The 26,709-nt window shown below is 32.0% G+C and overlaps 1 protein-coding gene across 1 annotated transcript; it reads left to right on the plus strand.

Annotated features, from left to right (window-relative positions):
- On the plus strand, positions 1-26,709 carry LOC115876950 (V-type proton ATPase 16 kDa proteolipid subunit). Its single transcript, XM_030892994.1, has 3 exons — positions 1-234; positions 10,817-11,006; positions 25,124-26,709. The coding sequence occupies exons 1-3, from the start codon at positions 150-152 to the stop codon at positions 25,326-25,328; spliced, it is 480 nt and encodes a 159-aa protein (XP_030748854.1). The 5' UTR covers positions 1-149; the 3' UTR covers positions 25,329-26,709.

Genomic DNA, 26,709 nt, shown 5'->3' on the forward strand with positions numbered 1-26,709 from the left:
TGAATATTCTCTTATCGTCATATGACCTATTGCTGGTGCCAGTCGTGTAGGCCATATTAATAAGTAGTTTGTCTAATTCAGTGCTGTGTTGTGCACCTTTTGAAACCGTTCCCATTACCTGTAAATACTCCCCCAAATAAAACTTTACCATGGCTGACGCATTTACTGAAGCAGGCCCAGTCTACGGACCATTTTTTGGTGTTATGGGGGCCGCCTCTGCAATTATTTTCAGCTGTAAGTATAATCTTTCTGGCCTGTCTGCGAGATTATCGATTTATCCGTTTGTTCTTTTCTCTTCACTAATCTGTTAATATGTTCATATTAAACTTCATTGTTATAGTTAACAATGTAAAGAACAATTGGATTAGATGTCGATAATGTTAAAAACAGCGAAAAAGTGTAATTTTATGTGAAACAATTCATGGGCGTAGCATAAGTCATACCAAATTTGCTAACAAGAATCTTTCCTTATTGTTTTAGAAAACTAATGCATAAGTCATATTTTATAAGAATGAAAGAACTTTTCTGCGAAAATCTGTAATTACTAACATTATGTTTGAATGGTATTTACTTATTTGACGACTTTACATGGTCACATGCTTGCGTAGACCCACCCGTACCCCGTGCCCTTCAATTGAATATACCTAAATTTTTAACTTAAAACCTTTATAAATGATAGTAATTCATAGTTTCTAATAATATTAAGACATTTTTGCACCACAATTTATAACTGATATTGAATATAATCTTTGGTTAGAATCAATACTTTGTCCATACTTATTAATGCAGGCAAGCTCTTTTGTATCTGAAGACACTGTTGTAGTTACTACAAATAATAAGAATAATCATAGTAAATCGTATTTTCTAGGATACAGGTGTTTTTATATCTATATAAAAGAACCTCCTCTAATCATTTTTAGTGATAAATATAAAATACAATAAAACTTGTAAAAAGGCGTGTAACAAAACATCTGATTGCTAGGGTCATGTGACTTAAATTTTATTGATATCACATGAATGTTTTTTTTATCAGATTTCATTTACTGATGGCATGCTGTTCTCTAATTCTGGATAAAGAAGATTCTTCAGATTTTTAAATATAGTTTGCTCATAGCAGCAGTAATAAAATACCTACTACACATACAACTAGTCTAATGAAAAGAAAGTCATTTAACGATATAATAAATTATCCCTAGGAACACAGCGATGATTTTTTTACAGAAAAATTTAAGAGCAATATTATTTTTATATGACTGAATCTGTATTTTAAGCTTTTTAAACTCTTTAGATTCAAATTAGTAATAGAAAAAGCTTTTATTGCTTCTATAATATTAATTATTTTGTATGTTACAAGTAGGTATCATTGAATTCCAACCTAGTAATTGATGTCATTTGACTTTAGGGAGTGTAGTCATGTGACTTTAAAAGTAACATGATTAAATTAGGTTATGATATTTGTAAGTTTTTATCACTGAATTCTTGAATATTATAGATATATTTGACTTTATGAACGATTTATTAAAGCCATAATATAATATATTTGTTCTATTTTATGTTAAAAAGTACAAACGTTTCAAATTGTATTCTAAATATGCATTTTTTCTAGTCATATGACTTAAGTAATCCTAGATAAACATAAATTAATTCAGTCACAAGGGAATCAATTTAAGGTAAAAGATTTAGCTACACCAATAATTACTTTTAATTTTACAAAATAATTTGCAATAATTGAGGTAATTATAATAATGCTTCAGTGATTGACTGCTTATAAAAATTCAAGGTCTTACCATGAGATCAAATAGATTCAATTTTTTGATAGAAAATAGAATTTGATTTAATAGTTTTATGATCAAGTGTGCGTTGTAGCCTAACAATCTTTATGAGAAATTAACTGCCAAAGTTCAAGCACGCTTGATCATAAAACTTTTGAATCATACTGTACATCTCGATATTAATTTATACAATATAGGGGTATTTGTTTGACGTTCTTTTTGTAGAAGTACCTACTTTATTTCATGGGTATAACGTGTAATTATATTATGAAAAATAAGTTGAGTTGCTATATTCTTCAGTGATGAAAAATATTCAGGTGAAATGCTATTTTTAACTTGTGTTTAAAATCATTGTTTATATTTAAAGTATTAACTGATATAATCCAGTTTCAAACTCTAGTATGTAGTTTATAGTAAGTCCAGAAACTCAAAGTTATCCATTTTTTGTTAATAATATAATATAAATAATTAACGTTAACGTTATTGTAAAAAATCTTTTGATAGATTTTGTAGATTCATAGATTGATGTAGCATATCTAAAAAAATGTAAAATAAGTCTTTTAAAGTCTTAAATTAAGATTAAATTAACAAATATGTTTATGTAAATCCGATGAGAAACCAATAGTAAATCCAATGAGGTTTTGTCGTACTTGAAAGTATTTTTATACAATATTCGAACTAACTTCTCTTACGTATATTTATTTTTTCATTATATTATGTTTGTTAAACTGTCAATTTTGCTTTAAATATATTTTTACGATGAGGATCATGATGTGTGTCCAAAGACAGATCCATAATTTTGAGAAAAGGTCAAAAACCTTAATGTCATGTTATCATAAATAAATATAATTAAGGCCTTATGTCGAAATAAATATCATTCTCAATTTGATATTCTCTATTCTGTTGCTTGTGGCTCATTTATTTTTTTTTTAAATTTATTAACAATTTAATACACAGAGTCCAGCAATAGTGTGTCGAACATCTGTAGCTCCTAGAATAAAAACTTAGAAATTTTGTTTAAGTGCAAACCTAAAGTATGTACGAGGATGTATTTCAGGAAAATATTTCTATAGGGTGGATAAAAAAAAGTGCGCGTGGATCGGGAGGATTTTTTTTAAATGGAACACCCTGTATATTATTGCATTTTTGGTTTCCTTTCAGATCACTTTACATAATCCTAAGAGATGAGTAAATATATTTGGATAATTTTAGAGATATTAATAAATAAATAAAAATATATATTTTTCAACATTCCTTAAAAAAATTGTTAAAATACAAGAGTTGTCCTGAAATCATAACTATATCTATTAGGTATTTACTTTAAATGGTCTACTTACTTTACTATAAATATTGTAATCTTAAATCATACAGGGTGTTCAAAACTTATATTTTTTTTAATTGGAACACCCAGTATATAATTTTTTTGTTAGAGAGTTAAAAAATGACATCAATTTATCTTGGCAATTGGACGATATGATATTCTATTCTAATTAAAAAACTTTATTTTTAAGGGCTCTGTTTAGATTTACTTAGTAATCAAAATGGTAGATTATTCTTTTATAATGGTGCTGTGCAATTGCCAAGTCATTATAATTATTACAGAAATAAAGATGACGAATATTGATACTAACAATTTATAACAAAATTGTTGAATAGGTGATTCAATAGAAACTAAATAAAATAAACTTGACTTGGTTTTACATGAGATCTAACAACTTTTTATAGTGGAAGAATTTTGTTGCGAGACTTGGCATTTTTTACATTCTATGTTTTTGATGTTATTGTATTTGCTGTTTATATATTTCATAGATCCTTAATGATTTACATCAGATTTAGTTGAAAGAAATTAGCTAATGTGTTAAGGTTAAGTAAATTTATATGAAGTCTCGTCTTTTAAATTATATTGATTTCAACAGAAATGTAAATGTTAATCTGGCTTGTAATCTAATTAAAACACTTTTTTACACTATTTTATGTCCAGAACGTAATTCATTTTACACTATTTTAAGTAAGTAACCTTTTACTAAATAAAACATTACACTATATATTACACGATCAGTGACAGCTTTGTCAAAAATGACTACCATATGTCATTACAACATGGAATGTTTCTATGAATAATCGCCGATTAAGATAAATTTTATCTGAAATCAATAAGCTATTTTAAGACTAGCCAGCTTCTTTACAAGTTCATTTGATGCGAACTATCAGTTATTTATTTTTTATAACAAGGAAAAAGAACATAAATCTGTTATCACCTTCTTATTTAAGTTAGATCTCAAGAGAAATGTAAATATTCTTTCAGCACATTCATATAGTTAAAACATTTTTTCATCTTACATTATTTTAAATAAAGAAAAAGATCTATTTATTCGAAAACAGTTTAAAAGATCGTAATGGATTTTAAACATTAGTCCAAGAAAATAGGCCTTTAAAGTTAAAAAAGTTGCTTTGAAAGATCTAAAAACGAAGTGTGAAAGATTTTTTTTAAATTCACTCCCAAAAAGGGGTGAAATCAAAGACATTATAAAGATAGACCGAACATTTCATTCATAAATACTCGTTGGTAGTGTATCAAACATTCCAATGTGTCAGACAAGGACAGAAAGATAGAGAAGTCTAAAATTTCCGACCCCGGCAACTAGGCGCATTTGGATTGTTCTAATAGCCAGTGGCGTATCGTTTTTTGGAACGAATTTAATTAGTAAAGTAAAAGTAAAATAATTAGTAAAATTTTTACTCCATATTAATATACTACATTAACACTTTTTCGTCAGATGCGTTTTGTTCCGTTTGCCCCGAAGGGGCAGATACAAGATATAATTAAGCAATAAAATGTAATAAGGTCGGGTAAACACCTTTGTTTATTTGTTGAGCAAAATTCCTTTAGAATATCGTATATAATGACCAAAATATGACGCAATTAAAAAAAATGTTTCAAATGCAACGTTTATATTCAAATTTGTTATGATCTACAACAGTTAGGTAGTAATTGAGACGAATTATAATTCAATTACCGGCTACTATGTTCTTGTTTTAATAGATCAAAATTCAACAAATATAATTAGAAATTATTTTAATTTTGAGAGGCTCTCTTGTGGGACGCCTATGTACGATTACGGCGGAAACAAATACCTACCTGTGAAAAGACAAATTCCGGTAATTTGAGCTTATTTTTCCACACATTTGACACTGTCCTACCATATTGAAAATTCGCAGATTCAAAAGTACTTTAAACAAAAACAAAAACTACTGAACACCACTGAAAAGTTCACTTCGGCCTTGATTCCGACTTCAAACACACCGTAAGCTAAACGTAGTACGCTATAACGGACCAAGGGCCGGCGCGAGGGGTGGTAGGACGGACGGCTCATTTCATTCTGGAAGACTAGCAGCGACGTTGCCAATAGTTCTAGACGTTTCAGCACATTAAACAGTAAACATGTCCTTTAATAGTAACGCATATATCCTCTGGTTAATAACCATATTATTACGCATGCTTCTTTAAAAATAAACTATTATTTTAATTAAGAAATTGAGATTTATTGATATCCGGTGAATGTTTTAAAGTCACCTTTTCTGCAAATCAAACTAAGTAGATAGGCGCAAATTTGAGATGTGGCAATGTCGCCTTCTCTATCTCAGTTGGTTTTTACAGTACGTAGTCAACCTCCGGTTGTTTGATCGAGTTAAAATGCATAATGTGATATCTGTTCTTACTAAATCTATGGGTGAAATAAATAAATCTATTTTCTCGAAATTTCGGAGAAACGGTAAGAACTAGAAAAAAAGTTAAAATAAAAGTTGTAGAGCGTCCAATAAGCAGAAAGTATAGAGGCAATGAGAATTGCCTCTATACTTTTTTTGCTTAAATTAAAATTAAAATAAGGTGGCTAGAAGCTAGGGGATGATAGTAGAAATTTAAAAAATATATATATAAGTTGCTGAAAAATTCATATATTTAACATTTTTATTCAATTGTTTTGGAAAATTATAAATTTCAATTGAAAAAAATGTTTCAATAAAAGCTTTCCCCTAGCTTTTAGACACCCTATCTCGGTTAATTTTGATTTCAGCAAAAAAGTATAGAGACCATTTTTATGTAAAATTCCTCAACTCTTCCTACCCGCTACAGCTTTTTGAACTTTTCTTTCTAGTCCTTACCGTTTCTCCGAAATTTCGAAAAAATAATTTTATTTATTTATTTCACCCCTTCTCGGGGGTGAATTTAAAAGAATCTTTCACACTTCGTTTTTAGATCTTTCAAAGTACTTATATCAAAAATTTAAGTTTTTGCCAAAACTTCGTATTTAAAGGCTTATTTTCTTGGACTAATATCACAGTTTAATGAATATAAAATATATATTTTATATTCTTTAAACTGTGCTAATATTTTGCTCAGTATGTTTGGAATTAATATACTATACGATCAGAAGAAAGTGACGTCTGAATATACATAGAAATAATTTTGAGTTCAAGTTTTACTGTATCCCAGAAAGCTTATTACAAGGGTCGTCTTATATTCTTTTATGTTTACTCCTATTTCATCTAACCGTCCAAATAGTACTATAGGTGTATTTATCAACTAAATAGTTAATTTTCTTAAGACTTAAGTTATGACTCCCCGTTCGTCAAAAAGCTTTGTTCATTTATTGTCTACTATTTTATTTGTTCTTTGCTGAATAAATATAAATGACTGGGAGCTAAATCTGGCGATTACAAAGGGTGATTTGGCAGTTTAAACTCTTAAGTCGCACATTTTCGCCATGGCAACCGGTGAGGTGTAAGAGGTGCATTTTTTGGCGAAATAAAACTTTCTCCTTCGACAGATGAGGCTGTTTTGCTGTAGTGTTTTTTTGAACCTTTCTGAAGATAATCGATTAGGGACTCCACCGCGAAAAACAATCAGTATCAACTTACTTTGAAGCCATTTTTTAGCAGCGCACATTTGTGTGTAATAATGTATTCTATTCATGTTTCGTCTACAGTGATTAATCGGCGCCAAAATTCTCATTTATTTCATCTAAAATGCGCCAACAGAACGTTAGAAATTTTCATTCGAATATACTAGATGTAGACAGCTTTCTTGTGCTCAAATTTTTACTGAATACGTGACAAACGCGATCTTTAGGTATCGTCTGGGTTACTTTAATCCGACAATTGTCTTGCTCCATTTGGTGAACTTGGGCAATATTATCAGCAGAAGTTGGAGGTTTTTGACATACTTCAACTCGCAAGCTTCCGCCAAATCTAAATTCAACTGCCCAAAATATTAACAGTGATTAATTATGATGTAGAGTGTTATTATTCACTTGCACGATTCACCCAAACACTATACCTTTAAACATTGGACGTGCGTTTTGTTAACCATCATCAGCAGAGATTAATCACGTTTTGCTGATCATGTTGATTATCAGCAACTGTTTGGTTAGGTTGCTGGGGTTTGGGATTATGTTTGAACCCTCACTTGGGGGCCTTGGGCCCATTGCGATATCCCTGTATTGTTGTACCAAACCTTCCTCTCATTATTTCTTTGCGTTAAAGTTCCTGATGTCGCTGATGTTGGCTTCTGCTCCTCTAGTCCAAAAAACCTTGCCCTAAAGTTTTAAAGCGTCGGTACTCCAGTGCCGGACAGTGGCTCAGCAGATGCTCTATGGTTTCTTCTCCACTTCTCATTATCTGCAGTAGTCGTGGTGGATGGTCGTTAGTGATGACGCCTACAATTATGCGTACTAGTTTATTTTTGTGCTCTAGTAGTTTTGTCTTTTTGCTATCTACCACTGGTCATAGTCTTCGAGCTGTAGCGCAGTCCTCACGGTGTTGCCACGTCTCTAGCTGCTTGGTCTTGATGGTAGTTCCTATAATTTCCTTCAGTGTGTTGATCGTCAGAAGTGGTGGGTCATCTACCACAGCCTCTCCCCTGGCCCCCTCTTTGGCGAGTCTGTCTGCTTCTGGATTGACAATCACCACAATACACCAAAACACTTTTACTTTTACACTGGACGCGCGTTTCGCTAACCATGTTAGCATCATCAGCAGATGATTATAAACTAAAGTACAATCTACAAGTTGAGCGTTTATATACTCGCTCAGTGGGCACCGAGTGGGCGTGGCAAAATCTAGCCAACCGAGTCAGAGCCAACTGAGCGTAACAGTTAGATCTCCGCCACTAGAGTAGTAGGAACAAAGAACTTGAAGGAATTGGACCGTTGACTCTGTTCATACTATCTTTACATTTATTAATTCTGATGCTTTCATATGCATCAAAATTGCCTGTAATTTGAGACTTGTTTAATTATTATTATTACTCGGTGCCCACTGAGCGAGTATATAAACGCTTAACTTGTAGATTGTACTTTAGTTTATAATCATCTGCTGATGATGCTAACATGGTTAGCGAAACGCGCGTCCAGTGTAAAAGTAAAAGTGTTTTGGTGTATTGTGGTGATTTAGTGTTTTTATTTTGCTGTGTAATACCAAAGGTTCCAACCCTCAACTGTAATTATTATATTTGTAAAAGTAGATATGTTCAACCTTAAAACATTACCCTAGGTCAAAGTTTATAGAATAAAATATCCTAGGTCTTATAGTAACAGCTGATTGTTAAAAACTGACTTAAGATTTGTATTTCTATAATCAATAAAATATTTCAAGGCAAACACACGTCTCTGCAAATTTATTGGACGTTGAACTATCACTATATTTTATTTCGATTCATTAATTTATTTCATACACCGAGAAAAAGACCATACATGTGTTATTAAGTTATTATCAGTGTCTCTTTTAAGACTGTAGGGATTCGTAATTATCTTAAATATTATTGGAGCGGCGCCAAACGTCTATAGCGACGGTCTAGCCCGCTAAGTTTTCGAAATTCTTGGACACATCTCGTTTTTTGCCTACACAGTTGTAAATGTTTTGTAGTGACCACACACTGTGCGGGTTATCAAAACGCGACCGATATTTATACAGCAAATTATATAACTATTAACGGTTTTTTGAGGGTATTTTGAGGAAATCATCATTTCCGATATTAAATTGGAAGATTTTCACTTTTGCGTTGTTTTTTTTTTGGCTGGTGATCCGTCTAACCTCGAAAACATTTTTGGAACCTTTCTCTGGTCCAACGAAATTTAGAAATGAAATAATTACATTTCTACCGTAATTTATGCGTTTGTAATATTCATATTGTTCGAAGTAACAATGAAAAATGTTTCCTTGCGCATTGGAAGAAGCCTAGCAGATTATGAAGCCGTAATTTTTAAGCTAATCTATTACTTCAACATAAATGTTGAATTCATCACATTTTCTGTATCTATTTCAACTGACAATTATTGATCATAAGCTTGCTTTTATTAAAATTGATTTAACACATTTTAATATCAGCTACTAATATTTTTATATTACTACATTTTCTGCGTTTGACTAGCAAGAATGTGTCGAACTCTTGATTATAGACAACATTTTGATTTCTAATATATTATGTCTGATAATTTTTTACAATTAACATCTAAAACTATATGTTTATATTCTAAGCTGGATAATGGTAAACCCTAAATATTTGAAATAATTTATCATAAATCATAAGTGTGTAGCAGAGAATAATTATCATTTTGTTTTAACTTTGTCTCAGTGTTGATATATATTTGTGGCACAGTAGTCTTAATAGTAACTATAGTCAGTCCAGTGCAGAGAGCGAAGTATTTTATACGACATTTGACTTTGACATTTGTCAAATGATACAGAATTACTGTCGTCTATCCAATTAATTCTATATAGATTAATTAAGATCCCCAGTGTAAAAAATCAAATCGCCACTCTTAAATAATTATAGAAACAATAAAGATTTGAAACCAGTTATATTCATAATTCATCATGGTATAATGAATTCAGAGAAATATTACAGCATGATATAGCAATGATTGAATGAAACTGTGAATACGGGGTGCGTCGCAAAAGTGACTCACCTCTATAACTTTTTATTTTTTTATATAAAAAAACAAGATTTGGTATGTTAGTATATAACATAAATTAGGATCGATTGACGTATTCAATTGTTTTCGATCACTTCCTGTTCACCGGAAATAACTACAAATTTTGATTTTTAAATGACGTTGTCGGTATTTTTTTACATTATTCGATAGAACATGACCCTCCGAATAGAAGGATATATCACATGTCAACTTTTGACATTTTCGCATATGGTTTATTTGAAATTGTAACATGCAGTTCATAACGACAATTTGACTCGAAATACCAAGTGTGTGGTACCAAATTATTTGTAAAAAAATGCTTTTCCAAATAGGCTAATGAACCACTCTTGTTCCATTTGAAAAAAATGAGATATGATTAAAAATACGATTTGAGCATCTTTCAACCGGTCAGGACAAGACACGAAAAACATTAGACGATCAAATCTATTTTTTCAAGGCTCATTGATTAAAAATTTGTGTTTTTAACACAGCCATGGCACTCTAGATTGAAGTTTAAAATACAATATTTTTTTAAGTGAAAATGTCAAAAGTTGACATGTGATATGTCATTCTATTCAGAGTGTCATTTTCTATCGAATAAAGTAAAAATAAACCGAGGGTGCCATTTAAAAATCATAAGTTGTAGTTGTAGTCATTTCCGGTGAAACAAGAAGTGACCAAAAACAATTGAGTACGTCAATCAGTCCTAATTTATGTCATACACAAACATACCAAATCTAGTTTTTTTATCTGAAAAAATAAAAAAAAGTTATAGAGATGAGCCACTTTCGATGCGCACCTGGTATAGTATTATTTTGCGTTTGAAAAGTAGTACCGTAGTACATACCAGTCACATAAAATACAACGGATTTACAAAATATAATTATAAGCGAATCATATTTTATGACAGATACTAACAATGTTCTATCTATATCCAAGTTCTTGTTGTATATTGAAGTCAATAATTTCAACTCTAGTTCTGACAAATTACAATTTCAAAATCTCTTGATTTTTTTTAGCTAATTCCGTCTAATTTGAATGGTTATTTAATTAATAAATCTGTATTTTTAGCACTTGGTGCAGCCTATGGAACCGCCAAGTCAGGTACCGGTATTGCCGCCATGTCGGTGATGAGACCGGAGCTCATAATGAAATGTATTATCCCAGTTGTCATGGCTGGTATCATTGCCATCTACGGATTGGTCATATCAGTACTTATCGTCAGTAGTATCTCTACAGCACCGACTTACACGCTGTATAAGTAAGTATTTTTCATATTATTTTTCCCTACTTATTGAATTTTTTCAATAATAAAATCTTAGTCCTTATTATAAGTAGTAATCATACCTTAGCAGCCATATAATATATAAAATAGCTGAATGAAGAGTGACAAATACAATCTCCAGTCAGTAACGGTCAATTTATTTATATAAATAGAATAATTATCTAGAGTGGCCATCGGTCCTCACCTCTTGGAAGCTCGAAGGCAATGAAACTACTATTGTTGCCTTAGTAAAATATGGCGGATATTTATTTAAATTTAACATCCTATTTTTATTATATTTTTAGATTTTGCGCAAAACTCCATATTATTTTATATGTATATACAGGGTGTCCCAATATTCCCTGGACATGGATTAAATTAGATTCTTATAGGTGGCTTTCGGCCTGATCCACTGCGACCTTCTAGGATCTATTGTGTCTTCTGATCCTTAGATTACATTCTCCAATCCTATCCTTTTCACAAAGTTTAGCAACTTGGAGACTGAACCCTCCATGTAGCTCCCTGGCACTGGCCTATCATTGCCTATTACCAATAATCGCACAATTGTCAAGCTGTCGCACCGACATAAAATGTGTTCTGTCGTTTCTTCTTCAGAGCCTACATATAGCTTCGTCTGTCAGTCCCATCAGCTTTAGATACCTATTCAGCTTACAATGCCCTGTTAGTAGACCTACTACAGCTTTGACTGTCTTTCTGTCCTTGCTTATCAGGTCTACCTTGAATTTTGGTGAGTGTTCTACAATGAACTGTTTCGCCTGTCTCTGCCCTGGTGAGTTTCTCCACTATTCTAGAGATTTGTTGGCCACCCATTGTTCTGTGGCCATTCTCGTGACCGCCTTTGCAATGCCGCAGAAGGGTTCTGGGGCTATGAATGGCATTGATAAGCCTTTCCTGGCCCTTTCATCTGCCTTTTCGTTACCCTTGTGACTCTCGTGCCCTTTCACCCAGGCCAACGCAATAATGCTACGTTCGCCTAAAGTATTCAGAACACGCACACAGTTCCACTATTCTAAAATTGACCTCCGCGGAGCCGAGTGCCTTTAACGCTGCTTGGCTGTCTGTGAAGATGGCCACAGAACGATTTGTTCTTTGTTGCCTTGTTATTTCTTCTACACAATAGTGGATTGCAGTTATTTCTGCCTGGAAAATTGTGATATCCTTAGATAGGCTTGCGTGGAAGAATCTCCCTTGTTTCGGCTCTACTATCCCAGTTCTAACGTTTTTAAGGCGTCTGTATACCAGGTTGCCTCAGCTTGAATGGGACATCTTTACTCCAGTCCTGGTATGGTTATATTAAATTTGTTGTTGGAGCTATAACTTGTAGCTGTTGCATCAATTCAACACAGGCTTGCGTGCCTGTGTGTAACGGGGGCCATAAAAACCACTTCCACAAATGTGATGGAAGTCTTGTTGAACTTACCACCACTACATATTTTCATACAAGGCGAAGCCAGATCTGTTTTGCACAGGTTAATTCATGGTCAGCAGCACATAAGCCAGACGCATAGTGCTGAAAACCAGAAGCTAATCGAAGAGCTAAAAGCAAAGTATTGGGATTACCCTGGACTACTACGTATTTTTCGAATCAAAATAAGTATATTTGACACAGTTTACCTAGTCTTTATTTTAGTAGTTTATCTAGTAGGTATGCGCTAATAATCTAGTTGGCGAAAATATGGGATGTTATGTTAATATCAGAAATGATATTTGACAATATCCTTTTAAATTAATTAACGTACGGGCTATTTAACTGAAGCCCTCTAACGGATAAACGAAGTACTTTTGTACAGAGGTAAATTGTGTTCTTATTTTGATTCCAAAAATACGTAGTAGTTCTATGTCTACGGAATATTGGGACACCCTGTATACGTTTTTTAAATATTTCAATTTGTAACATTTCAGTGGTAGTCCTACTACCGCCGACTATTATTTACTATAATGTGTATAAAACAATGTACCACTTTAGAATTAAAGATTATTGATTTGTTTAAAATGTTAGATTTCAGTAGGGTAATAAATTGTTAGTGGCTCTGATCTATCCAATTTTGGTAGGAGAATTTTATAGAGAGGAAAAAAAGATATACCGATCTGGTCATCATCCGGTCTGCATGGTCTGGATTGTAACGTCTAAGACAGTGATGTAGACAGCTTAATGGAAAATCAAATGTACTAAAAAAAGATAAAAGTTGGGTTGATACATCTATTCTATGCGGTATTGCCGGATTTGACATCAAAATTTCAAACCGCACATGTAGGCGTTTATGAAAAATGTTGCATTTAGGGTTGGGGGTTGGAACTTTACTTTTTACAATTAGTTACTCATTTTACTACAGCTCTAATAGATTATTATTTATTTATTTTATTTTATTTTATATTATTATTACATATTAATATTATTAAAATACAGACCACGCAGATGAAGTGTCCAGGACGGTATGTAAAGAAATTTGAGTTTCATTCCGACAGGGTGTACAAAATATATTTATTTATATTGTAATTTTTTTTGGTATAGATTTTATAAAACAAAAGCATATCGTCTGTCTACAAGCAAAGATCATTAAACCCAATTTTTTTAATTTCTGACTTATACCGGGTGCGTCTCAAAAGTGGCTCAACCCTATAACTTTATTTTTTCAGATAAAAAACGAGATTTGGTATATTAGTATATGACATAAATTAGGATTGATTGACGTATTCAGTTGTTTTTGGTCACTTCCTATTTCACCAGAAATGACTACGACTTTTGATTTTTAAATGGCACCCTCGGTATTTTTTACTTTATTCGATAGAAAATGACATTCTGAATAGAATGACATGACATATCATATGTCAAATTTTGACATTCTCGCTTAAAACAAAATTCAATTTTAAAATTTAATCTAGAGTGCCATGACTGCCATGGTTATGTTAAAAACACTAATTCTTAATCAAGGAGCCTTGGAAAAATAGATTTGACTGTCTAATGTTTTTAGTGTCTTGTCCTGGCCAGTTAGAAAATGCTCAAATCGTATTTTTAATCATATCTCAATTTTTTCAAATGGAACGAGGGTGGCTCATTAACATATTTGGAAAAAGCATTTATTTATGAATAATTTGGTACCACATTCTTGATATTTCGAGTCAAATTTTCGTTACGAACCGCAAGTTATAATTTCAAATAAACCATATGCGAAAATGTCAAAAGTTGACATATGATATGTCATTCTATTCAGAGGGTTATTTTCTATTCAAAGAAGTAAAAAAATACCGAGGGTGCCATTCTTCCAAGTCTTCTAAAAACTATTACTTCAGTATAACATTATAATGCATTAAAAATTTATTTTATCTGTTAGACCTCATTTGCTTGTAGACATATGTACAGTACCGGCCAAAAGTGGAGAAACTTTTAATATTTTTACTATTTCAAAATACAGTTTACTCTCTGCAGAATAGGATATCAAGAAAATATTTCGCATTTAATCTGCTTTGTATAGCCATATAAAAACTGCTTATTTTGTGAATAAATTTGCAGGCAAAAAATTATTTACAAATTCCAGCGGACATAAGTGGAGAAACCTTATCTTCTTCTTAACATTCTGTGAGATATTCTCTTGTTAAAGCGTCTAGATCGTGGTATTGGGTTCACAGAGCGTTAAAAATATGCCGCGCGGGATAAATTTGACAGATCAAATAAAAAAATCATAACTGAGAAGTATCATTCAAGAATTAAACAAATTGATATTGCTAGTCACTTCAATTTACATAAAAGTGTTGTGTGCAAATAAATTAATTTGTATAGAAATCGTGGGACAACTGCCAGTATACCCAAGCCCGGAAGACCCAAAAAAAACAACTTTGGCGACAGAGAAAATAATAAGATATTCACTTAGAAATCCATTTTGCACTGCGGAGGATATAAGGAACGAATATCCCTTTATTTCAATATCTGTTAGGTCCATTAGACGGCGTCTGAAACAGGCACAACGAAATGCCAGAACACCTGCCCGAAAGCCGTTTATTTCTAAGAAAAATAGGCAGGCCCGACTACAATTTGCATTGGAACATGCAAATTGGACCTACAAGCAGTGGAAAAATGTACTCTGGTCAGACGAAAGCAAGTACAATCTTTTTGGTTCGGATGGTATTAGGTGGGTGAGACGGTCCTGCCAATGAGAGATTCAATCCCAAGTACACCATACCCACCATAAAACACGGAGGTGGGAACGTTCTAGTCTAGAGTTATTTTTCTGGGCATGGGGTCGGGCCCCTTGTTCAAATAAATGGAATTATGGATCGCTATATGTATTTAAATATTTTGCAAGAAACAATGGTACCTTATGCTGAATCCTCTCTCTCATTAACCTGGAAATTTATGCACCATAATGATCCGAAACACACTGCCAAACTTATTAAGGAATTTTTAACCGAGGAAAAAGTTGAAATGATCAAATGGCCAGCTCAAAGCTCCGACCTGAACCCTATAGAGAACCTATGGGATCAACTAGAAGTCGATGTTAGGCGTAAAAACAGGGACAAATTTAAAAATAATGACGTTTTGTTCGCTGCCCTATTACAAGCCTGGAATGAAATATCCGGGGACGTAATAAAGAACTTGATTGAGTCTATGCCCAAAAGGTGCCAAGCAGTTATCAAAAGTAAAGGCTATGCAGCCACATACTGAGACTACGACTACAAATGTATAAAAAATACCAGTTTCTCCATTTTTGTCCTCATAGAAATTAGTTTAATTTTTTCAAAATTTAATAGAGGCTTTTTCCAAAAAAATCTTGTGTGTATTTTTATGAGACAGTTATCCTATGTATAAATATATATGCTTTATAAACATTTTCGTTCTTGTAAAACGGCAGCAAATAAATTTAAAAAGTTTTTCCACTTTTGGCCGGTAATGTATATGTTATAACCGCCACACTTTTTTGAAGCATTTTGTATACTTAAAAATAATGTTGAATTGTGTAACTTAACACATACCCTAAAACTTTTCTAGTTAACATTTTTTGGTAATTCTTAAAACCAACAAGTTAATTAATTTTACTATATCGTTAACTGACCCTGTACTGTTTGATAATTTTTTTATGAACAAACGTGCTTTGACTTTTAAAATTAAATAAACATTTCTATATATATATGTTATTATATTTATATAATCTAATATTATATTTTAATATAAATTATATTAAAATCAAAATTTTAACGTAATTTTCTATAAGAAATGTTTATCTGTCATCACACAAAGCACGCTTCATCATAAAAATGTTTGATCATATTGTACATTTCGAGTTCAAATTTAAGTGTAGCTTAGATTATCTACTGTCAGTTGTTGTTACTAAAAACTACACTGTAAATTTATGACTTGGTTGTTATAGGACCATTACTTTTTTCATTCTATATTTTTTTTCGATTTCATTTTTTTTTATGCATATGTTTATTTTTATTAGATTTTGCAATTTCAATACAATGAAAACTATTATTTTGTTCGTTACTACGGCGATTATTCTATCTGATTTTTAAATTGATATACATTAAAATAACAATAGAGGAAAGGCTATCATTTCAGCCTTTTAGATGCTAAAACCATAGGCTTAGAGAAAAATTATATATTTGAAAGTTATTTTAAAGTATGTTCTTTCGGATTACACAAAAAATTGCGAGAAATATACTCACTCTGTAATTGTTAATATTTATTTTCAAATTATTAATAGTTAATTATTAATACCTAACATCTATACTAATATATAAAATCCTTAAGTGACTGATATACTGATTAATCACGATCCTGCTCAAACCACTCTATGTAAGAAGCTCAATTTTGGCATACAGGTTGATTCTAGGGTGTAGAGGTTCGATAAGAAGGGATTTGTCGAAATTCCAGTTCCAAGAGGGTGAAACCACCCCTCAAATATTACAATATTTTTTCATTTAAGAAACGGTCAAGTTTCCGAAAAAACGCTTAAACACGTATATTTTATTTTATTTTTTACATATTTTAAGATTTTTTAAAAATGTATACAGGGTGTTTCGAAAAATCTGGTCATTGATTAATCACGATCCTGCTTAAAGCGCTTGACGTAAAAAGCTGATTTTTGGAAAACAGATTGACTTTAGGGTGTAGAGGTTCGATAAGAAGGGATTTTTCGAAACTCGGATTCTAAGGGGGTGAAACTATCCCTCAAATATTAAAATATTTTTTATTTACAAAACCGGTGAGTTTTTCGGAAAAACTCTTAAACACGTATATTTTATTTTGTTGTTTTACATATTTTAAGATTTTTTATAAATTTATACAGGGTGTTTCATAAAATATGACCATTGAGTAATCACGATTCTGCTTAAACTGCTTGACGTTTGAAGCTGATTTTTGGTAAATGGATTGACTGTGGGGTGTAGAGGTTCGATAAGGAGGGGTTTCTCGAATCTCAAATTCTAAGAGGGTGAAAACGCCCCTCAAATATTACAATATTTGTTATTTAAAAAACGGTTAGTCTTTCGGGAAAACGCTTGGACTAGCATAATTTATTTGGTTTTTTTACATATTTTAAATTTTTTTAAAAAATCATACAGGTTGTTTCACAAAGTTGGGTAATTTCTTAACCACGATTCTGCTTAAACTGCTTGACGTAAATTTTTGGCAAACGGATTTTTCGAAAGTCAAATTCCAACGAGACGAAACTACCCCTCAAATATTACCAAGTTATATAATAATACCGCGATATTGTTTTTTCTCATGCTGACATAAATGTGAGAAAATTTTATCCAGTTTGTATGTTAATGGAAATTCTTGCTTTGCTTTATCATCACCATTACAAATGATTAATGCGACGCGAACGAAGTCGCTGGTACACGCTAGTACTATATCAAATATATTTAAGTCAATCACAACTTCAGATAACTGGAACACAAACTTATAATTCATTGTTACGCTTGTTCTAAGGTTTTTAGAATTTAGGAAAATTTCAATAAACTTCTTTAACCTTTTGTAGGTTATTCAGGATAAGAGGTCCTTATTTTAAATCAGGTCAATTCTCACCACATTCTATACTAACTAGTCAAAAACTCTTTATTTCTGACCAAAATTTGAGCTGTAGAACATAATTCTTTTAACAAACTATATTTAAACAACATATTTATAATTTAGGTATATGATAAAAATATACGATTATTTGTATAATTAGATTTTGTGTGATTTGTGTGGCTATAAAGGATTTTTATCTTTTATTTGCTTATATTAATGATGGAAAAGGGCATATTTCAGTTAATTATATTAAGGTGAACTGCACACTACTGCATTCTGTTAAATTCAATCTGAGTTATATCTGCTTAACCATGTTTAGTCAGAGAGTCCGGCTTATCATGTTTAGTCACATTACATCAAATTTATCACCATTTCCTTATAAATATTACTATGAAAACATGTAATTTATGCACTCACAATATTTTTAAAATTGATTCAAAACATTTTGCTTGTGTTGGTTAAATACAAATAATACTTAGATAACCTGCAGACAAGTTTCTGCCAACTTTATATTTGTTTAAAATTTAACATATTATTAGATAGGTTTTAAAATTTTTACATAAACAGAAGGTTACCCCTTATTGGGGAGAATCTCTTTTTCGTTTGTATTATATTATTTCACAATGAGGACTTTGTACAGTTGTACAAATATAGGAAGAGGCTTGGTATTTTATATTTCTCACGTCTCTAGCTATACTTGTTAAGTTGTAACTATTGTTACTGCATTGTAGGATAAATGATTGGTTTACTTAAAATTTATCACAACATATTCTTAAATACAGAGTACAATTCACTAGAAGGTTTAGTGGGAGTTTTCTAATATTGATATTCATAGTATGGGGTATATGAACATAACTTGCACATTTTATAATCATTCAAAATAAAACAAAATATATTTTTAACACCATGAAATTTCAGGGCTCTCTTTAGAAAACATAATAATTATTGAGTTAAAATGACAGACACACCTGTCACTGTCATGTGTCCTCTCGTTAGCTAGACTATACATTCTAAGGTATGCTATGGTCTCCCCTACGAGAGAATACATGATACTGACAGTTATAGTGTCTCTTGTATTTTTTGTCATTTTTTGGGTATTGTCTGTCAAGATATTCCCCTGGCTCATTGGACAAGCTCTAATTGTTTCAGTTGATTCTATAAGCATGATTTTTGAAACGGAAGTTGAGATTCACAACCTTCTCACATCTATTATACTATACCGATTTGGTCATCGAAACTCCGCAGTCTGATGAAGAGATAAAAACTGGGTTCATATATTTCTCCTATGCAGTATTGCCGGATTTTGCATCAAAATTTCAAACCATCTAGGGTTGGAACTGTATTTTTCACTATTAGTTACTCATTTTACTACAGCTGTAATAGATTATATTTAACTTAGATATATTATCTTCATTTCAATAGTATACATAAAACACGAAATGTTCAAATAGTTTATATTTTTCTACACACATTTTCCTACAAACGTAAAAAACCGACGACAACACTGTATGCCGCTTTTTAATTTGTCTCCGTGTGTGTCAACCTATCATTTATGTTATTAATAAATAAAATTAAGAAATATAAATTATTACCCTTGTGTAAGGGTATATTCTATCTTATTTATTTATTCTCATTTACAAAAAATTATTTTCGGATTTGAATAATAAGTTAAAAATGTCAAATGCTATTAAAACAATATCAGTGTACTTGAAGTGTTATTAGGTATTTACTGGCGTGTTATCTTGAATATTTTTTCGATATTGTTAATCAAGGAATAACAAACTTGATTTTCTCTGGTCATTTTATTGCAGTTAAAATCTAGAGTTTGTCTACAGAGGGAATATATTTTTTGGAATTCGTTTGCAGAAATCGCCTCTTCTCACATAAAAATTTTAGTAAAATTATAACTCTTGTTCACTAATTATGCATTTATATTTATGTATCTTTTTTACTTCGTATGCAGATGAATAGAACTAATCACTTTTATATATACATATAATAGTTTTAACCCTCTGGTAATGTTGGTTAGTCTAGTGTTAAGGTGTCTTGATTTATTGTCGTGAACTAGTGTTTTATTTTGCCATAATGGTGTATAAATCATTAGGTACTATTAGTTTCGTTCCAACTCCACGTTTTTGTACCGTCACGAAACGGTTACGGAACCCCTAGAATTGATTGCAATCGCATAACTTCGTACAGTTCTATTTCGGTACACCGGTTTTAGAACCGTTTTATAAGATGTAATTTGTCATTCCTCGTATAGAAGGTAGAGAAGGAAAAGAAGACTAGCTGGTCTAACCTAAATCAGATATCAGATCATAAATATATATGTTTTTTTGTTTTGTTTTTGTTGTTCACGTTCATAAATTTATATAACAAAAATTGCAAACAATAGTTTATATTACCACAGATTATACTAGATTAGGTTAGATTCGAGCTTCGAATGTTTAGACTAAAATTGCGCATGTCAATCATTTGTCGGCCCACATGGTTTCTGCTTTTCACCTGGGATCGAAAAAAAATGACGGTATCGAAACTGGTTTTTTGACAGTCACATGTTTGGTTGAAACAATGACTAAAGAATCCAAGGACAAATAACACCCGAGAGCAAATTGTGACGCTGTCACCAAACAGTGCCGTGGCACATATTTTTCTTAGCCTAGCTGTTTGAAGCAATATTTATATTTTTTGATAATTGTTTTGACTACGCCTATGGTGTATCATCCTAATTAATTACGAAAAAAACGTATTAAAATGTTAACAAAAGGTACAAAACTAGTATCGACGTATAGCACATATCAAGTACATATTAGATGTTAATTGAAATTGAAGAATAATTATCGAATTCAATAAGAAAACGCTAAAAAGTTGGAGTGGACTGTTTATTTACCTATGAAACGTAACTCCTAGCCCTTTCTTATCGCTGCTGCTTTTACACTTGAAAGCTGAACAACTAATCACCATTGTAATAAAGTTTATACAAAGTTTACTACACACAAACTATTAAAAATCGCTAAAATTGTCGCTGGTGACCAAATGATGACTCATTGTTTGCCACCAAAACAAAAAAAGTCACAAATTCTGCTGCAGCCCGTATAGGGGCGTTACATGTCCTTATATTCTTTAGTCATTGGGTTGGAACGTAAACGAAATCGTACGGTAAACGATCATCTCTCGGTTGGGATATAGGAACATAGTGCGCTTGACCGTGACTGTACATTGAACGGTTTTCGTCGAAGTTGGAACGAAGCTGTTATATGTGTTTATTCACGATCAACAAAGACTGCCTTGGAGTGCCGATTTTCCTCTGTACGAAAAGTAATTTCTCGAACGCATGAAATGTGCGCCGGATTAAGTTATGTAATAAACACTTTGCATTTATCTTGCAATGAAGATTGGCATAGCTATTCACTTCGGGTAGACAATTTAAATACCGACTCAAGTCTTTCTCTTGTCGACACAGTATATGTATACATATGGACATTTTTATACTCCCTTAACTTAATCATGTGACGAATATTACAGTTAAAGTTAAAGTAGTCTACTGTTTTTTGCCACTAGAAGAAAATCTACAAAATTAAATAGTTATTTTTTGTACACACCTCTGCGTTGGTGCAACGGAGACCAATTTGTCAGCGGTTTACTAATAAAACAAAATCTAAATAAATAAATCCATTACCCAAGTATCTGTAAAGGTTAGTAATGTATCGCTATCGCTTCTTTGATTTTAATAAATATAAGTAAAAATTAAATACAAACAAAAAAAATATACAGAAAGTTTGGAAGTTTTACCCCATTAAGTAATTGTTATCAGGTAGTAGTTTACAGTTGAGGGTTGGAACCTTTGGTGTTACACAGCAGTAGTAGTTAGTAGTTATTAATTTTGAAGACTTCATCTAATGTAATTTTAACAGAATGTCAACAGTTTATATTAGACGTATCTGCTAAAAAAACTAAAGTGTTTTTGAATTTCCATATTTATATATTTTAAATCGATTTTTCTTTGTTCTCTGTATTTTTTTGGAGGACATACTTCTCAAACTCCTGAAACGTTAAGCATGTTTTGTCCGTTAATCAAATTTATTTTATTGGTAAAATACCGGTGACATATTGGTCTCCGTTGACTCAGTGCATCGCAAACTGTCGCAGCGTTGTTTACAAAAATAATTATTTTATTTTCTCGATATTCTTCTAGTAGTAAAATACCTAGAAGTCTTTTTTGGAAAAGTATTTTATTTAATATCGTTGATTGAAAGATTTGGGAAGATACGCAACCTAATGGGCGTGACAAGGCTGATTTGATTTCCCCTTACGTCTCAAGTGCTGTACGGTGGATCCTCTACTCGTCTCGCGGCCAACGCATAAAACACTCAATTTCTCTAATTCGGCTAGCGAAGACGGTGTGGAACTGAAAGCGACAGTGTTCCCATATTAAAATGTGTAATATCTGTTATACATTTGACGAAAATATCTTTGGATGAAAAATCCGCTTTTATGAATTGGAAATTTATTCGTGTTAAATATAGAATAAACAATAAAAATAAAACTTCTTTTATAGGTACTGAATATTTCGTATGATCGAAAAAAGTCGTTTAGTTGGCTTGGAAATGACGACTATTGTCATTTACCATAATGTTTTATGTATGAAATAACAGCGATCTTCATTTCCAAGCCTCTGACGCCGTTCTTTGTTTAATTATATAATATATTAAATTGTTACATGATAGTATTAACGTAAATACGTATTAACGTAGTGTACCCAAAATCGGAAAATCTACGGATTAATCTGTACTTCTGGCAACTCCCAACTCTGTCGACTGAAAGTAGAACTACGGTACAGTATTCTTTATTCGCTGCGCCGTAAACGACTATCAGCGCGCAGCGGTGCAGAACTAAACTAAATCTCGGACGTGTAACGGTAACGCCAGCTACAGCTGGCGTACATGTATGTCGGACATGTTTTGTGTCACGAAATCGTCCATAAGGTTGCGCATCTTATTTCTTCAATCAACAATAATATATAATAATAATAGCTTCCGTATATAGCGTTTAACGCCTTGGTCACAATCAACATTATCAAATTACGTATAAACAAAATTTACTAAAGTAAGTAATTGAACTTGCAAAATTAATCTGTTAAAATGCCTCATTTCAAAAAACTGAAACTATAGATTTAAGGAAGCCAAAAAGCTAAAATCTGTAAAAGGATAGTTTAGACCGACGACATCCAAAAAAATTGGTCGAGTGCGAGTCAGACTCGCGCACGAAGGGTTCCGTACCATTCATTATCTATACAACATTTATTATATACCTTTTTTCCGATTTAGCTGAAATTTTGAATGCGCGTATAAGTAGTTTAAAAAAAATGAAGAAACACATAAAAATTGTATTAATCAATAATAAATATGTAAAAAGTAAAAATATTTATGTAAAAATTAAAAAAAAGTCGCCTTGACTAGGATTCGAACCGGCCTTACTACGGCTCCAACGTCATAGCAGCGTAAAGTCCTAACGCTTTAACCGCGCGGCCACCGAGGACTAGAAAGATTCTATGTAAAATTCTTAATTAAAAGATAATCTTTAGTGAAAGTACTTTTTTATTACAGTTGAGGGTTGGAACCTTTGGTGTTACACAGCAAAATAAAAACACTAAATCACCACAATACACCAAAACACTTTTACTTTTACACTGGACGCGCGTTTCGCTAACCATGCTAGCATCATCAGCAGATGATTATAAACTAAAGTACAATCTACAAGTTGAGCGTTTATATACTCGCTCAGTGGGCACCGAGTGGGCGTGGCAAAATCTAGCCAACCGAGTCAGAGCCCACCGAGCGTAACAGTCAGATTTCCGCCACTAGAGTAGTAGGAACAAAGAACTTGAAGGAATTGGACCGTTGTCTCTGTTCATAGTATTAAAGATACATTTATTAATTCTGATGCTTTCATGTGCATCTAATTGCCTGTAATTTGAGACTTGTTTAATTAATTTTAAATTATTAAGATCTATACAATGTTCTTTATCAACAATATGTTCGGCAACGCAAGATTTATCCGCTCTACCATATCTTATCTGAGCTAACTGTTCTTTAAATCTAGTTAATATTGATCTTCTAGTTTGCCCAACATATTTCTGATTACAATCTTTACAAGAAATTTCATAAATACCCGACCTTTCCAGTGGAGGTGTTTTATCCTTTGGATTACCTAATAATTGTTGTAATTTATTATTGGCACTATACACAAGTTTATAATTGACATTCTTAAAAATTCCTTTTAGACCACGGGATAACTATCAAACGGTATCGAAAAATATTTAGACGTGTCTTTCTCCACTTGAAAAGTCGAATTTTCAGAAATCACTATAACCTATACCTACGTTTTCTAATTAATTTATCAACTAGTGAAGGAGAATATCCATTACACTCAGCTACATTCCTAATGTAATCTCTTTTTATTTCATATCTTTCGTTGGAAAGAAAAAAAAATTACATGGTTAACGAAACGCGCGTCCAGTGTAAAAGTAAAAGTGTTTTGGTGTATTTTGTGGTGATTTAATGTTTTTATTTTACTTTTTGATTTATAAACATTTATTTAATTCTGTTTTTAGTATTTGTTCTTATAGCGGCAACATAGATACATTATCTGTAAAAATTTCAACTGTCTAGCTATAACGGTTCATAAGATAGACCTTTGTGACAGACGGACGGACGGACGGACAGCGAAGTCTTAGTAATAGGGTTCCCGTTTTTAACCTTTGGGTACGGAACCCTAAAAATGATTACTGCATTTGTTATTTACTTACCTGTACTTACTCACTTAAACCCGTCCATATCTGAATACGAATGGCCGCATGAATTCGGTTCCCATCCAAATATACCGAATTTATATTCGTTCGTCCGTTTGTTTCGGATAGTGAATAGGCACCTTAACCTGCCAAGAAAACAATAAATAAACAAATAAAACATGACAAACCGATTTTTTGGCACATTATTTACTTCAAGTCTTCAATTATTCTGATTTGTCAACTTGCACCACTGTCCTTATATTCCCAGATTTTAATTATATTTTCTATTTCCAGGGGCTTTTTGCATTTGGGGGCAGGTTTAGCCGTAGGATTTTCTGGATTGGCGGCCGGATTTGCTATTGGTATTGCGGGAGACGCCGGTGTCAGAGGAACAGCGCAACAACCAAGACTGTTCGTAGGAATGATCTTGATCCTCATTTTCGCTGAAGTATTAGGTCTTTACGGACTTATCGTCGCCATTTACTTGTACGCAAAATAATCTGTTACAATTCCCACCCCCATGTTCCGTTCAACTCCCTCTCAAAAAAACCTTCCGTGGTCGACAGTCTATAACTTTGGATGTTACTTGTGTAAAAACAAACTAAATAATGTAAACCATGGCGAAGGTGGCAGCATCATATTTAACTATGATAGGAGTACTGTTAAGGTCAACTATGAACAGTACCCCCATCATAATGTAAATAGATTTTTACATTGTTTCAGTCAGTTTCGCGAGGGTATACTTCATAATAAATTAATTATTGTTTAGTGTATAGATTTTAGGTTACCTTTATCTATAAAATATATTAAATGCTACTCCATTGAGTATGCAGTTAAATAAAGTGGAAAAAATAGCACAATTTATTTTTAATTTCATTTTAAGACATTATTATTGATTTTTGTTATATTGCATTGTAAGCTGTAATTTATTATATCTCCGCTTTAGTGGTTTGCGTTCTCTTAATTTTTATATTCATTCTACATATCATCAAAACGTATTCCATGATAAAAATTATATTACTTTGTTGTGCTATGTTCTTAGTCATCATTAAAAATATTATATAGGGATATATTTCAACAGCTTATAGTAAGTATACCATCTTTTTTTGAGAACAATTGTGTGCAACCCAGTATTACATTATATTAAGTTTAATATAAAATCGGTGTCTAAAATAAATCTGTACAAAAGTTATCACAAGTTGCTGTTTTTAGTATTTGGTTTCATATATATCTTAGATGATTTCAGCTATCCACATATGTAGGTAGTTGACAAAATTGTTGTAAATAAATGTCAGCATATGTATTGATAGTTTGATGTCCAGCTACTTTAAAACATAACTACATGGTGCACGTCAACCGTCATTAAAGGACGGTATTCCGTGCAGCTGAGATTTGTAACTTAGCATTAAGATGGTATATATATTCTGTTTTATTTTAGTCACCTTAATCTTTGTATAATGCGGTGTTAAATCTTTATGGATGTCGTTTGTCCAGTTGTTTTGTCGACAGAATTTGGGGGCTGAGCTTGCCTTAGTGTGATTAGTTCAAGGACAGGGACATCCACTTGTAGATTATTAAGATGTAGAATGGTTTCTGTAATGAAGGGAACAGCGAAATTATGTTGAAAATAAATAATTTGTACATTCCATTACAATTTCTGTTTGTCAATTCTTGTTTTTCATTTTAACCATTTTATTGCTTTTTATTTAGACAGAACTTTGTTTTATGTATATATTCAGTATAAATAGATCTTAAAAAGAGGCTTTTTATATTGTGTTGTTGACTTTTAGTTGAATTTATTAGGCCTAATCCCATATATTCATATTGTAGTTTTTCCAAAAACCGTCAGCATGTTATTAAAGTAAAACTTTAAACCTCAA

This window comes from Sitophilus oryzae, unplaced genomic scaffold (assembly GCF_002938485.1).
Source record: "Sitophilus oryzae breed Bouriz unplaced genomic scaffold, Soryzae_2.0 scaffold_1441_pilon_pilon, whole genome shotgun sequence".
Classification (NCBI taxonomy): Eukaryota; Metazoa; Arthropoda; class Insecta; order Coleoptera; family Curculionidae; genus Sitophilus; species Sitophilus oryzae.

What these genes read in the sequence shown, in the direction of transcription:
- LOC115876950 (XM_030892994.1), top strand. Translation starts at nt 150, where the DNA reads ATGGCTGACGCATTTACTGAAGCAGGCCCAGTCTACGGACCATTTTTT. An exon ending in CTCTGCAATTATTTTCAGCT is followed by an intron (nt 235 to 10,816) that starts GTAAGTATAATC and finishes CTGTATTTTTAG; the next exon opens with CACTTGGTGCAGCCTATGGA. An exon ending in CCGACTTACACGCTGTATAA is followed by an intron (nt 11,007 to 25,123) that starts GTAAGTATTTTT and finishes TTCTATTTCCAG; the next exon opens with GGGCTTTTTGCATTTGGGGG.